This window comes from Barbus barbus (genome assembly GCF_936440315.1).
Source record: "Barbus barbus genome assembly, chromosome: 28".
NCBI classification, from domain to species: domain Eukaryota; kingdom Metazoa; phylum Chordata; class Actinopteri; order Cypriniformes; family Cyprinidae; genus Barbus; species Barbus barbus.
The window spans coordinates 25,437,432-25,451,647 of NC_136756.1; the positions used below are offsets into that span (position 1 = coordinate 25,437,432).

Here is a 14,216-nt window from a genome sequence, read left to right on the forward strand (position 1 = left end):
TAACCTGCTTTTTCATTAACTGAACGTCAAAGTATTGACACAAATATCTCGAATTGAATATTGTAATGTGTTATTGAATAAAAAATGTTGTGGCAGTAGCTTGAGCACATGTTTTCCAGAGACAAACTGAAGCAAGATTTTTAGTCCTACCATATGCAGAAAAACTCTAGTGCTTAGGTTGTGGTTGAAGTGAAGCCTTATTCCGTCTGTGTGTGCTTAATGTGGCCCTTCCCGACCCTTCCCTTCCCTTCTCTTTGGAAAGGGAGAAAGGCAGAAAGAAAGGGAGACAGACAACAGAAGCCATGCAGACCTCTTTCATTCCTGCTGTTCTGCCCAGTGGGGGGAAGCAGTGATTGAACAAACGACCGATGTGTTTGATCTGCAAACCGCTTGTGTTAAATTTTCCAAGAGCGAATGAAATGGTGCTATAACCTCTCGCTGCGTTTTTTGTGTTCTTTCTGTCTTCTCTCTGTGATCTTACGTCTTGCTCAGGTTTAAAAATTGAGAATACTAGCTTCTTTTTTATTTGAAATAAAAGCGAATGATTTTCATGGCATTCGGTTGACGGCTCTGGACGGAGTGTCAGTAATTGTATTATACCATTATTCAGGTTTCCATAATCAAGGAAAACCTGGCTATATCAGGAAATTTTAAAATTCCATTGTCCAGGCCTAGAAAAGCCATAGAGTTTCTAAAAATGAATATAAGTTGTATGTAGTTATGTTATGTTGCAGAAAATTGACTTTCAAGCCAGTCTGATTGTAACCACAACATTTGATTCTGCTCAGTTCATTGGTTAAACGTGTTCCCAGAATGATACTTTAGTGATTGAATTGATCTCACTTTGAATCAATTTGATATATTCTTATTTAGAAATCAGAATTATTTGGAAAGGTTATGGAAATGTATATGCCACAATGTGTGGGAACCCTGCATTATTGTTTTGAAATGTAAAATAATCGTCATTTGACAATATTTGTCTCTACTGACCATCCTTTTCACAAAGAATTGTTAAAAATACAGAATCACTTGAATCAGAATCGGAATTGTTAAATTCCTTACGATTCCCATCCCTGTTCTTGCTGTCTGGTTAAGGGCTGCTTCCTAATTAACAAATGCGCTTGGGATTAGTGCTTGCAATGACCATAAAGGTTTATTAGCAATCCATTGAGTGAAAGGAGTGGGAGTGACAAGGCTTGGCACCAACAGAAGCCACTCGATCAATACATACCCCCAAAATCCCCTCACCCAGCTGTCACGCACTGGCTCACAGTCCACTCTGAGTCACTAATGCCTCCAAATGGAGAGCAGGCAGGGATGGATTGAGTCTCAGGCAGAAGTGCTGAAATTCTGATTGTTGGGTTTTAAAATCGGTTATTGTCAAAGTTCATTCTACTAGAACTCAAAGCTTAATTTCCGGTAAGAGTCTGCAAGAGCGCCTCTTGTGCATGTGTACAAGACGGATAAATACGTGCAACACTTAGCTATTGACATGTACGCACCAACAATGCTGATTTGATGTTCAGAAACTTGGCCTCACTAATCACGGTGAAGTAGTACGGAGGAAGTTGGATGCATTTTATGGCAGACAAGGTATATATTTGATCAAGTTTATGAAGTTGATCCATTGCATTCCCAGGGAATCGAATACAAGATCTTGGCGCTAATGACGCCAATTGTGTGAGCTTCAGGGTTTCTCAGTAAAATGTGGGTAAATCTGCTAGACGTGTTCGTGACTTTATATGGCTCTAGCCGTGTTGCATATCCTTCCAAAGAATCTCAATGTTACAAACACGTAGTTTTGCTACTAAATGCATTATCATAGCATGATCAAAATTTGTGATGCTTATGGGTATTTCAGCTTTAGAAAGAGGTTGTTCTTGAAGGATTGTTCTCTTATTACATACTGGCAAGAAACAGGCTGTTTGATTATAAAGGTCAGAGTGTGGGTCAAAAAACTAAATTATGACTGTTTTTTCTGTGCAAAACGTATTGCCTTTGGGGAGAAAATGAAATTGTAAAGTATGATGACCCCTTTAATGCAATTAAACTTTTAAAGATAAGACATTGCTTTGCCTGCATAATCCATTTTCAAACAAACTCATTTTTTTCCTTGTTTCTCTCTGTTTCATTGTAGACATGAACCACTGAGACAGCAAAAGAAGAAAAAGCCTGGAATACGCTTGAGGGAAGAGCTTCGTCTCATTCCCCCCTCCACATTAGAAGGTTTGGAATCATGAGGTCCTTGTGGCTGCTGGTATTTTCCGTCTCTGTTTTGACCGGGACCAACATAGCGTTTCCCATGACTCCTACTGAACCCTCTGAAGTCTCCGGGAGCTTCAGGGTTAAAGACACGAGCCTCACGCATCTCACCGTGCACCGCAAGACTGGCGAGGTGTTTGTCGGCGCGATAAACCGAGTCTACAAGCTCTCCGCCAATCTGACCGAAATGCGCTCGCACCAGACTGGTCCCGTGGAGGACAACGCCAAGTGCTACCCGCCCCCCAGCGTACGACCATGCACGCAGAAACTGGAATCCACAGACAACGTCAACAAATTGCTGCTGGTTGATTATGCTGGCAACCGTCTGGTGGCTTGTGGAAGCATCTGGCAGGGAGTGTGCCAGTTCCTGCGGCTGGAAGATCTCTTCAAGCTTGGTGAACCGCATCACCGTAAAGAACATTACCTCTCGGGAGCCAAAGAGCCAGATGGGATGGCTGGAGTTGTGGTGGGCGATGACGACGGAGACTTGAAGAAGAAAAAGAAAGGTGACAGCCGCCTCTTCATCGGCTCCGCCATCGATGGCAAATCAGAGTATTTCCCAACTCTATCCAGCCGTAAACTGGTGGCAGATGAGGAGAAAATGGAAATGTTCAGCTTGGTTTACCAAGATGAGTTTGTGTCCTCTCAAATCAAGATACCTTCAGACACACTGTCTCAATATCCCGCATTCGACATCTACTATGTTTACGGGTTCTCCAGCCGCACGTACATCTATTTCCTCACTTTGCAACTGGATACCCAGCTCACCCAGGTGGATGCGACGGGCGAGAAGTTCTTCACCTCAAAAATCGTCCGCATGTGCTCCAATGACACAGAGTTCTATTCCTACGTCGAGTTCCCACTTGGGTGCACCAAGGATGGTGTGGAATACCGACTTGTCCAAGCCGCCTACAAACACCGTCCTGGGAGGATTCTGGCCCAGGCTCTCGGCCTCTCTGAGGATGAGGATGTCCTGTTTGTGATCTTCTCCCAGGGTCAGAAGAACAGGGCTAACCCACCGAGAGAAACGGTGCTGTGCCTCTTCACGTTGCACCAGATCAACCTGGCCATGCGAGAGAGGATCAAGTCGTGTTACCGCGGGGAAGGAAAGCTGTCTCTGCCATGGTTGCTCAACAAGGAACTGCCTTGTATTAATACGGTGAGTCTTTGCTCTGAATCTGTTTTATTGCAAGTATTTGTGATCACGATTTTGCCAAGTAGGGTGCTTTCCTTCATCTACCAATCACATTTTTGGGGTAGGTTCAGGGTTATGCTTAGGGTTGGGTTTATGTTGTCATTAACATCAGCCATGTTCTTATTCTTATCAATTTATTATTTATCTCTGGCTTTTGGCATTAAGGTTAGGGGTATGTAGGACTATGTTTGCTTGACAGGAATGTTGTTTCAGGATCAAGAAATTCCTGGATTCCAGGTTCTTGGATCAACATTGTTTTATTAACCTTCTTATGGAACAGTCACACTCTTTTCAGACAGTCATTGGGCACAATTAATCAGCACCAACAACGCTCAATATGTATGTTTTTAATAAATTTATTTGTATCCGCCTATGTTGGATCTTTAATGTTTTCAGCCCATTTAAAAAATTGGTAACACTTTATTTCGATGGTCCACTTTAGACATTCTTTTAACAGTAAGTAACTTTGCAACTACATGTCAACTAGCAGTCATTAGAATATTAGTAGACTGTTTGCTTAATAACTTCTAACACTTTATATTTGATGGGCCCACAACATACTGAGTATTAGAAACTTTGCAAGTATATGTCAACTTATTCTACTAACCCTAAACCTACCGAGAGTTAGTAGACATGTAGTTGCAAAGTTACTTATAGTTAGTAGAATGTCTGAAGTGGACTATCAAAATAAAGTGTAACCAAATTTTTTTTTTTTACCTTATATCAGGGGTGTCCAAATTGGATCCTGGAGGGCCACTGTCCGGCAGTTTAGCTCCAACTTACCTCAAAACACTTGCCTGGAAGTTTCTTGCATGCCTAAGAGCTTGATTAGCTGATTCAGATGTGTTTAATTGGGGTTGGAGTTAAACTCTGCAGGACAGTGGCCCTTCAGGATCCAGTTTGGACACCCTTGCCTTATATCTAGCACTAATTTAAAGGAATGGCAATAGATTATGGTAAATATTTAATCATTTGACTGTACCATTTCTTGACATGCACTTCTCTTTTAAGAATGCGTGTCACTGATTAATTTAAACCGTATGCTTTTTTTATAGTGGATTTTCAGCAGGAATATTTTTGCATTTACTATAATTACTGTGATTTGTGATTTTTCCTCTGGAAAAATTATTTTAATTTTTTTCCCCCACATAATATAGATTCACAAAAGTGGCCATGTTTGGCTTATTGATACTGACAGAATTGTAACATTGGTGCATCTCTTCACCCTAACTATGAGCTTAAAAGTCCTAAATCCAAGTCCTAAAATTGGAGGGAGATAATACTTTAGTGTAGGGGCAAATTCTCAGTGTTAACTGGTTGCTTATTAGCATATTGGCTGTTTATTAGTACTTATAAAGCACATATTCTGCATGACCATATTCTACATCCCCAATTCTACACCCATATACCTAAACTAAAACTTAACAACTACCTTATTAGCTATTAATAAGCAATAATTAGCAATTTGCTGAGGCAAAAGTTGTAGTTAATAGTTAAGAGTGCGAACTGGACCTTAAAATAAAGTGTGACCTTATCTTATTGACTGACTGCAACGTTATTTCAATGTTGATCCAGGAACATGTCCTCCTTGTTTAAATCATGATGTTAAAGCATGTATTCATGTCACAATAGATACCCAAGGGTTTCCGACCTCACATAATAATAGACCTTCGGTCTGTTGTCTGGTTTTTTTTTTCCATTGTTGCTTCTGAAAAACTAATTTGTGGATGCTATACATGATTCCCATTGACCTAATTGTGACGTGTTGCAGACTTTTCAGGAATGCCTGTGTAGGGGAAACTGTCTAACATGATTACACATCTTAATCTGATGTAATGTATCTTTGATGAAAAATCTATTCAAACCAGACAGGGTGGGAAGCAATAGCTTATTATGTGAGAGATGAAGAAGGTGATGGCTAGACATCAAAATCAATACGCCTCTGACATTTTAAACCAGTCAAGTGTACCACACAAGGCCTGCCTTTGAAAACCCTTGATGCTTTATTTATGAATCTTTAATATTTGTCTTTTGTAATCCGGTGACAAATCACACTTATGATTTGATGTTATTTATCTGCCTCGAAGCTAGCAATTCACAGATCCTTTAAATAGTGTTTACATCAACTCTGTCCAAAGGCTAGATATTATTAATTTCTTTGGGGTTAAACATCCTGTAATTTTGAAGTTAATTAGCAAACAGTAGAGATGGCACCAAAAAGTACCATGGTACAAAACGCATATTTAAAATTCGCAATTACGGATGCATCAAGACATGCACTTTTGATTGATTATGGAATTTATACACTATTATTATTTCTATTAATATTCAGTGTGTTACAAAGGTCAATGCAGATTCCATGCACACTCTTACAAGAAATGCTGAGCATGGAAAAAAGGACATTTAAGAGAGTTTATGCTGTCAAATTTGGGGTTTTGTGCCATTTATTCAAGTTCATGTGTGCTTATTTGAGCAAAGCAAGTTAATGGTTGATATTTTCTTGCTAAATTATGATAATATGTAATGCTTATGCACTGGAATATTCAAAGAAATGATTTCAAATCAACTGGAAAAGACTTTCACTTAATTCATAAGCCATTTATAAGTAGCTAGTTGTTAAGACGTTTGTTTTCTGCATGAACATGACTTGACATGATTTAATGTGTATTAGTTTAGTAATTGTTTTAAGTATGCAGTTGGATCATGCATATTCAGCAAAAGTTTTTATTTCTAGGTACCGAAGCCAAAATTTTGGTTTTGGACCAACCCTAGCGTACATATTGAATCATTTTGCTGCATGTCGTTTGATATGTTAGTTGTCTGGTAGTTATTTAGTGACTGTGCTTGTAAACTTAAACTCTCCTCGCGCTACAGTAGCGATGTTTTCCCCCTCGAAAAAATCACAGAAAACATTTGCAAGCCGGCTGAGTTTGTTTTTCCTTCTTACTTGCCTGGAGGACAACCAGACGAGAGGACAATTTGCGTCCGCGGCTGTAATTGCGCCGGGAACAATAGCACAACACCTCACGGCCCGGCTAGAGCAGATGGGGCGAAGATGGCGAGTGCTGATGACCTCGTTCCTTTGGGGGGGAGTGGCTGTGGTTGTTTTTATGAGCAACAACAGGGTTCCCCATGACTGATGCAAATCTGCTCCTGATTCCAGCGCCGTGGCTGCTGGGGTATTATTAGCTCTTTCTCATGCACGGCGACGGCCCTCTGTCTTATGAGAGCGTGCGTGTCTGCCGCAAGCTCATGCTTCGTTTAATACATTTACCCTTCATATGTGCGCACAAACAAGCCGTTCCACCAGCCAACATCACCCTCTCAATCATCATTCAACGGCACGCTCTCAAGACGCCCATGGCCTCGAAGAATTTGGGCGGAAGGTGCCAAAAAATTCAGCTGTTGCTGTTGCACCTTCATGTTCGTCATTACCGCCGTGAAAACTCTTGCTGTTGGAACTGATGTCATTCATCCGCAGGCTAAGCTGACCTCTCGTTGCACTTTACTGAGGCTTTTTTAATGTGGTGTTGGATGCCGAGGTCCAGAGGAAGCGAGATTAAATAGCTTTGTGTTTTCTGTCGAGCTCCGAGAACCTGGTAATGAGTCAATAGTTCACCTCCGGGATGAACCGGGGGACTAGGTTTGGTGCTGACATCATCACCCGGCCGATTGATGTGTTGCAGATGTTAGTTAACGCAATTGATTTTTGAATAACTCTTCTGACATTTCCATGAGGAGAAATGACATACAGCCATTTTCTTGTAGTTTTTCCTCCTTTGTGTCAGTGGACAGCCATTAAAAGCGGCTGAAATAATGCTTTTCCGAGCCGCGCAGAGGGTAAATGGTGCCTCTTTTAGGAGAGAGCACATCTGAAGCGATAAAGCACTGACAGTGAGGTAGATTTCAGGATGATGTCATGTCTCACCGGTCGGTGCGCGCCGGCCCCTGGTCTGATCCCCATGGACTCACTTTCGCAGTCTCTGTTTGGGTGGCTCTTCTCTGTCTGATCTATTAGCTGGCACTTCCTGTCTGAGATGCTGTGATTGGCGACAGCTGGAGAAAGCTGTTGTTGGGTCTTTGGGGTATTTGTTTGCTTGTGTGGATGTATTTTTATTTTTGTGAAATGTAAACACGTTTAAGTGTTTAACCTGAAATCTGGCCCACAAATGACTTTTTACTTTCTGCATTCTGATTGAACTTTAATGTCCCAAAGATCTACTAAAGGTTATTAAACAATAGGATAACATGGACTATTCGGCATTTGTTGTTAAGGGTCCTTAAAACACCAATAAGTAATAATTTTATATTAATGAGACAGACTATTTTATTTTATTCACTAACTTTATTTGCTAACCCCATCATGTAGTCATTTTTACTGAATCTGAAATATTTTGCATTCATTTTGTATTTGCAATTCATTTAAAAATGTTTTTTTGCATGGACTTTTTTTTATTATTATTATTATTATTTTTCATTCTAACAATTTTAGTTGCTGCTTTAATATTTTTAATTTTATGCCATTCATTATTTTTATTTTTTTTATTTTCTTAATTATTTGTTTTGTTTTGGTTTTGCTTTTTTAAATCACTGTAACAGATTCACTAACACTTTCATTATATAGTTTTTTTCTGAAATATGTATTCGTTTTACTTCATTCAATTAAAAAAGAAAGCATCTATAAATTGAATTATTTGTTTTATTTATTTTTATTTGATTTTAATCCCATTTTCAGTGTAGCCTTTTGAACCGCATTGTCTGTTATTACACATGACTTATGTCAGGCCTAAACGTGAACAAAAACAATTTTATGAATATGAACTAATTACGCTTCATTGTTTCTCGTTTCGTCCCGTAGCCCAAGCAGATTGGCGATGATTTCTGTGGCCTGGTTCTGAACCAGCCTCTCGGAGGACTGAGGGTCATTGAGGGCATTCCTCTGTTTGACGACCGCGCTGACGGTATGGCGTCCGTGGCCGCGTACACTTACGGAGGCTATTCAGTGGTGTTCGTGGGGACTCGCAGTGGCCACCTCAAGAAGGTAAGAACTAGCCATTCTGTGTCTTCCACCGCTGACTGTTACAGAGATATAGGGTTTTTGGTTTCTTCTTGATGTTGTTGATTGGGAAGTGATATGTAGAAAATGTGGATAAGTGAGTTTGGTAATATGTGAAGTGCATTGATGGACTAATCCGTTATCATTTTCTTCCAATCCATCATTGATTCTGTACTTCGTCAGGTCAAAAACAACAGCATGTGCTACATTGTTACTTCTGTAGCCTGACGTATTTCAGAGTGAAAAAGGATATTCAGTGAGAACTTGAGACTTGCTTTCATCCATAGAGATTTGATTGATTTGTGATTTCTATGATAGATGGTTGGACTTGAACTGGTGAAATCAGCTAAAAAGTTTTTTTTTTTACATTTTAATGATTGCAAAGGCAAACTTTTGTTGTCGATGTAGCTAAAAATAATGTAGAAGAACAAGAAAGTGCATTATAGGGGCAATTTGGATTTCACATTGATGTAAAAACTAGGCATTTGTCACAAATCACAATTTTGAACTCAATTTAGAGAGGTGGAATACATTTATTTTTTGTGTATGTTTTATGTGTGCATTACTGTTCAAAAGGTTTGCTGTTGGTACATTTTTTTTGTTTTTAATGTCTCTTATGCTTGCCAAGGCAGCATTTATTTGATCAGAAATGCAGTAATATTGTGAAATATTATTACAATTTAAAAGACAATTTTCTATTTCAATATATTTTGAAATGTAATTTATTCCTGTGATGCAAAGCTGAATTTTCAGCATCATTACTCCACTTTTCAGTGTCACATGAGTCTTCAGAAATCAATCTAATATGCTGATTTGCTACTCAAGAAACATTTAACACAATTGCGTGCACATAAAATGATATGAAATAGGTTTAATAAATAGATTTGGTATTTTGGTTTAAAGTTTTGATCTAATTAGCATGCTGAGAGTGAGCCCTACACATTCCGACTGACGTCTTTGACTCCTGTGTCGTCTCTCACAGTTTTTTTAGAGCGTCCCGCCATGCGCGTTGTTTTTTTAGTCAGCGTGTTAAGTTAAAAATAATTTTTTAACACTCATCTCTAGACCCCTGCGTTCTGCTACAGTCTGTTGCGCTCCTCGGGGCTGGTTTCTGATCGGGGTCAGATGAACCTGAAGTGAGCCTAAATATATTATCTTGAGTTAACCGTTCATCTGGATCTCAAAAGAATGCACGTACACGTACGCAAACCACCAAGAAAGCCATAATAAAAGCACCACCTTGTGACTCAGTCATCCAGACCGGAGCAGGTGACAGCTGGGGATGTTTAAAGAATAATATGCCCACTGGTGAGTTTATGATAGTTCTCCACAGAAGTTACTACATTTTTCCCCATCAAACAACAGCTTGACTCATTCATAGCTAGCATTTTGGCCCATATATGCACACTGAATCTCGAGGGAGCCAAAGCGAGAGGGTGGAGTCATTTTTTCAGCCAGTCATAAATAGTTCAAGCTGTGTATGAAGAGAGAGAGAGAGCGAAATCCAGTCGGCATTAAAGGTTAACATTACTCAGCAGCCACCCGGCCTGAGACGTGCCCTATATTAGGTCATCGCGAGGAACTTTTATTCGCTACGGCTTTAAGTTACAGTTCATTGTGAGAATTAAAGGAATTAGATTAGATGTGAGGCTGATGAAATCGCTCTGAGAAGCTGACTTGGCTCTTTCTCAGCAGACATCATAATTAAAATGAGGTAGATGGGGAGGAAAATATGCTACGGTTTTGTGTGCGCTCGCCGTTCCAGCACCCATCTGGAGAATATAAATGCGGTCGCATCCATTCTCCTATCGGAATGAGGGAGCAGGGGTCAGTCCTGTGGGAGCCGTCCTGTTTGGGATTATTTACGGGAGTTCATGTCTAAACATGTCCTGATATACCTCTGGATCGCTGCAGATCAGACTGTTTGGAAACAGGGATACATCCGGAGATTGAATTCGAGTTCTTGGCTGATTGTCCGTGGTTAATAAACAGAATACGCCGCTTGTGGTCGTGCTGATAATAAGCAGCTCTGTTTGTTGATGGAGATTATATGATGTTACAGAAACGCTCCCTCATCCATATGGCCTTCATATTGACTGCAGATCACAATAAACCGAGATCGTAATGGTTGTATTTTCTCACAAACATTCTGTCAGGATGAAATGGTAAATGGCTTGTGTACGAATCTGGACGGTGTTAGGCAGAGACTCGCTTAGAGGCTGGTAGTCATGATTTCATATATATTCTGTTTGTTCCTGGGTAAACAGGAGATGTGGAGGAAGTGTGGATGGCTTCAGCTCATATTCCAAGGAAAACAGAATTTTCCAGTCTAGAATTAGATTGGATTACTGTTTGTATATCTTCTATGTGTTTTCAATCAAACAATGAATCATTAGGAACTAAATGTATCCGTTCTTATTCAACTTACTACTTGTTAAATGTTTAACCCTGACCAAGTTCAAATGTAGAGCAAAAACTTGATATATTAGCCAAAACTGACATCCAAAAAAGATAAAAAATTTACTTCTTTACTTAGTAATATATTAAAATATTTCAAATATTATTTATATTTTATATAGTCTGGATTTTAGTATTTTTTTTTTTCGCTATTAGCTAGTGCACTACCATTCAAAAGTTTGTGGTTGGGAAGATTTCATAAAATTTCATAACCCTCTTATGCTCACCAAGGCTGCATTTTCACAGTAATATTGTAAAATATTATTACAATTTAAAACAACTTTTATCTATTGTAATATTTTAAAATGTAATTTATTCCTGTGATGCAAAGCTGAATTTTCAGCATCATTAATCCAGTCTTCGGTGTCACATGATCCTTCAGAAATCAATTCTTTCAAGTATTAAATATTAATTTCGAATTATTATCAATGCTAATGTGGTTATTTATTTTTATGGAAACCATGATAAATTCATTTCAGGATTTTTTGATAAATGTAAAAGAATAGCACTTATTTGAAATGGATAAATGTCTTCACTGAACATGTTTTTCTAGTTTTCTCACAAGCTATGTCTAAAAAAACATGCTACTACAATCATTGAAGAAATTCACAAGGATGTGTGTATATTGCATTTTTTGTGTGCATGAGCTAAATTATATATAAATATTTCTTGTATTTCAATGAATTTTGCTCATCCACTCCTAGTAAACATACTAGTTACTAAAACAGCTCTGAGTTTGAAGATGCTAAGTTTTTTCTTTCATTGGCATATGAATAGATGATTACATATAACTCATTTAGCCACAGAAAGCATCCTTGATCTCTCTGTAAACGGTCTCTGAAAGGCCTGTTGTGGTGATTGTGTTCAGTGGTTTTGAGAGTGTTGGTCTACCTGCTGTAATGTGGTGTAGAGAATACAGGAGAAGGCTGGGTAATTGCTCCATATCTCCCCTTGCAATGGCTTGTTTGTTTTGGCAGGAGAAAAGAGACAGCAAGCCGCTTTTCTCAAGCTGTACGGAAATTACCCATGAGTCTTTAGTGCTTCCTGTCCCTAGTTGGCTGCAAGTCGAATCAGTCGTTTTGACTCCTGGAGTTTTGTTACAGTCTAGTTTCTCTGAATCATCCCACCTAATAGAAGTACAGTCTTTTTAGCATAGCTTTAATTGGCTGTTACATTTGCCTCTGCTTAGTAATGCTAAACTTTGTCTCTTAAAGGGCACCACGCTGTTTGTGCTACAGACATGAATGATAGCTCAAATTGTGTGTGCTGTACAGTTATGTTTATACATTCTAAGCATTCAAACCTATGTTTTTCACCTGATGGGCGATGAACTAAACTAAGGGAATGAAGCCATAGTAGTATCATAGACTTGTGATACTGTTGTCTTTTGACTCATTGGCCTGCAATGTTAAATTAACATTTCCAAAAAGTTGCAATATTTGCCTTTAGGAAAGGATTTTCATGGAATTTATTTATTTTTATATAAAATACATATTATGTAATTTACCAATAATATTTAATAATTAAAAAAAGTCCCAGATACACATTTAGGGTAATTTCTTTATCCTAAAATTTTTAAGTTTAGGGGCATGCTTGCATATTTTGTATTTATTTATTTGCCATATAAAATAGTTACTGTAACATCCCTTTTTATGTCAGATACCTCAAATTTATGCATGGGTATTTTTTTTTGCAACATTTAGAAATGAAGGGGAATGTATATACTGTATGTATGTATGTTGGTGCTGGGCGATATGACGATGTAATCGTATATCATTGATGTTTTGTAAGTATCGCGATGTCTATGTCAACAGTCAGGTAACAGACGATTATCGACATTATCGGGGAAAAAAATGACACATGATAAACCTAGTAAGTTGCAAAAAATATTTTACATAGCCCATAGTCACCATACAGGTCTTTTTGCATGCAAGAATGAAATAATTTAATAGGAGGGCTGGGAATCGAAAACCTATTCCAATTTTGGAAATAAGATCAGAGGCGTAAGGTCAGGAATCGAATGACTTGTTATAAAATTAAATTTAGATTCTGCTTCTCGATTCCTGTATGCGCATTTTTTGTGATTTCAGAAGATTCAACTGCAAGAAAACGAAATAGAACTCACTTCTGCACTCGCAGCGCGCTGTTTTCTGTGCAGAGCACACACACACACATACACACACACACACACACACACACACAAACAAACAAAGCTCGCACGAAAGCCACCTCTTATATACGCAAACACTGGACTGAGCTCCCAACACTTAATATTATATTTTGGGCATTGTATTTTGATTAATACAATAAAAATGATAAAAACTAAAATTTAAAATGACCCCTTGTTCTAAATAAATCAATTATTTTTATTTAGTTAAAAACAGGCCAAAAGAGACCTCCGAACAAGGCTACCAGAAAAAAACAAAAACAAAAAAAAAACGTAATGTTTTTGCTCAGAATTCTTTTTAATCTCTGCATGACTTTAGTCATACATGATAAATATCAAATAACTTATAGCTTGACTACAAGTTTAAAAACAGCGCTACAATTATTATAATCAAGGAAATTAAACTTACCATCATGAAATTTGTCTAGTGCCAAAAAGAAAGAGAAACATCAAAAAACAGGCATATTTATTCAAGACATTACTATATGAAATCAACATGCATTTATCATTCTTATAATCGCCGCCAGAATGTCCAACTTCACCATAATGAACTTAAAATTGGGTTCTATTATTTTTCCTCAACAGTTCTTCTCACAAAACAAAATTAATTTCAAACACAAATTTGATAAGAACAGAGTGGAAATTATTAGCAACACCACCATTACAGCAAAGCTAATGTTTTCTGTTAGTTTAAGCACAAACTTTAACATAATTAAGACCAAACTGAATATGGTGTGTGTTTATGGTGCATGTCGGCAATGTTTTCTTAGCGGGGCGGGGTCTGGTGGAGGTGGGGCTTAGGTAGACGATATTATCGGATATCGCCATATTTTTTAAAGCGATTACCGATAAGATATTTTTGACGTATCGCCCAGACCTTATGTATGTATCAAGCTATCAATCTATCAGTAATATTTATTCATAATAACAATATTTATTCATCCTTTATCTTAAAAATTTGAATTTCAGGAGCATACACACTTTTATTTATTTATTAATTCATTCATTTACTCATTCATACTAACCATATAAATTATATACCGTAACATCCATTTTAATGCCAAATACCTCAGATTTAT

The 14,216-nt window shown here is 38.1% G+C and overlaps 1 protein-coding gene across 1 annotated transcript in view; it reads left to right on the forward strand.

Annotated features, from left to right (window-relative positions):
* Positions 1–2,236: 2,236 nt before the first annotated feature.
* The window catches only part of LOC306847992 (plexin A3), a gene marked incomplete at its 5' end in the record, with an annotated part of 145,749 nt that continues 133,769 nt past the window's right edge, over positions 2,237–14,216 (forward strand). Inside the window, 2 exons of the mRNA XM_079382285.1 lie at positions 2,237–3,421; positions 8,316–8,498. Of these exons, the coding sequence (XP_079238411.1) occupies positions 2,237–3,421; positions 8,316–8,498 (1,368 nt within the window). The remainder of the gene's footprint in view (positions 3,422–8,315; positions 8,499–14,216) is intronic.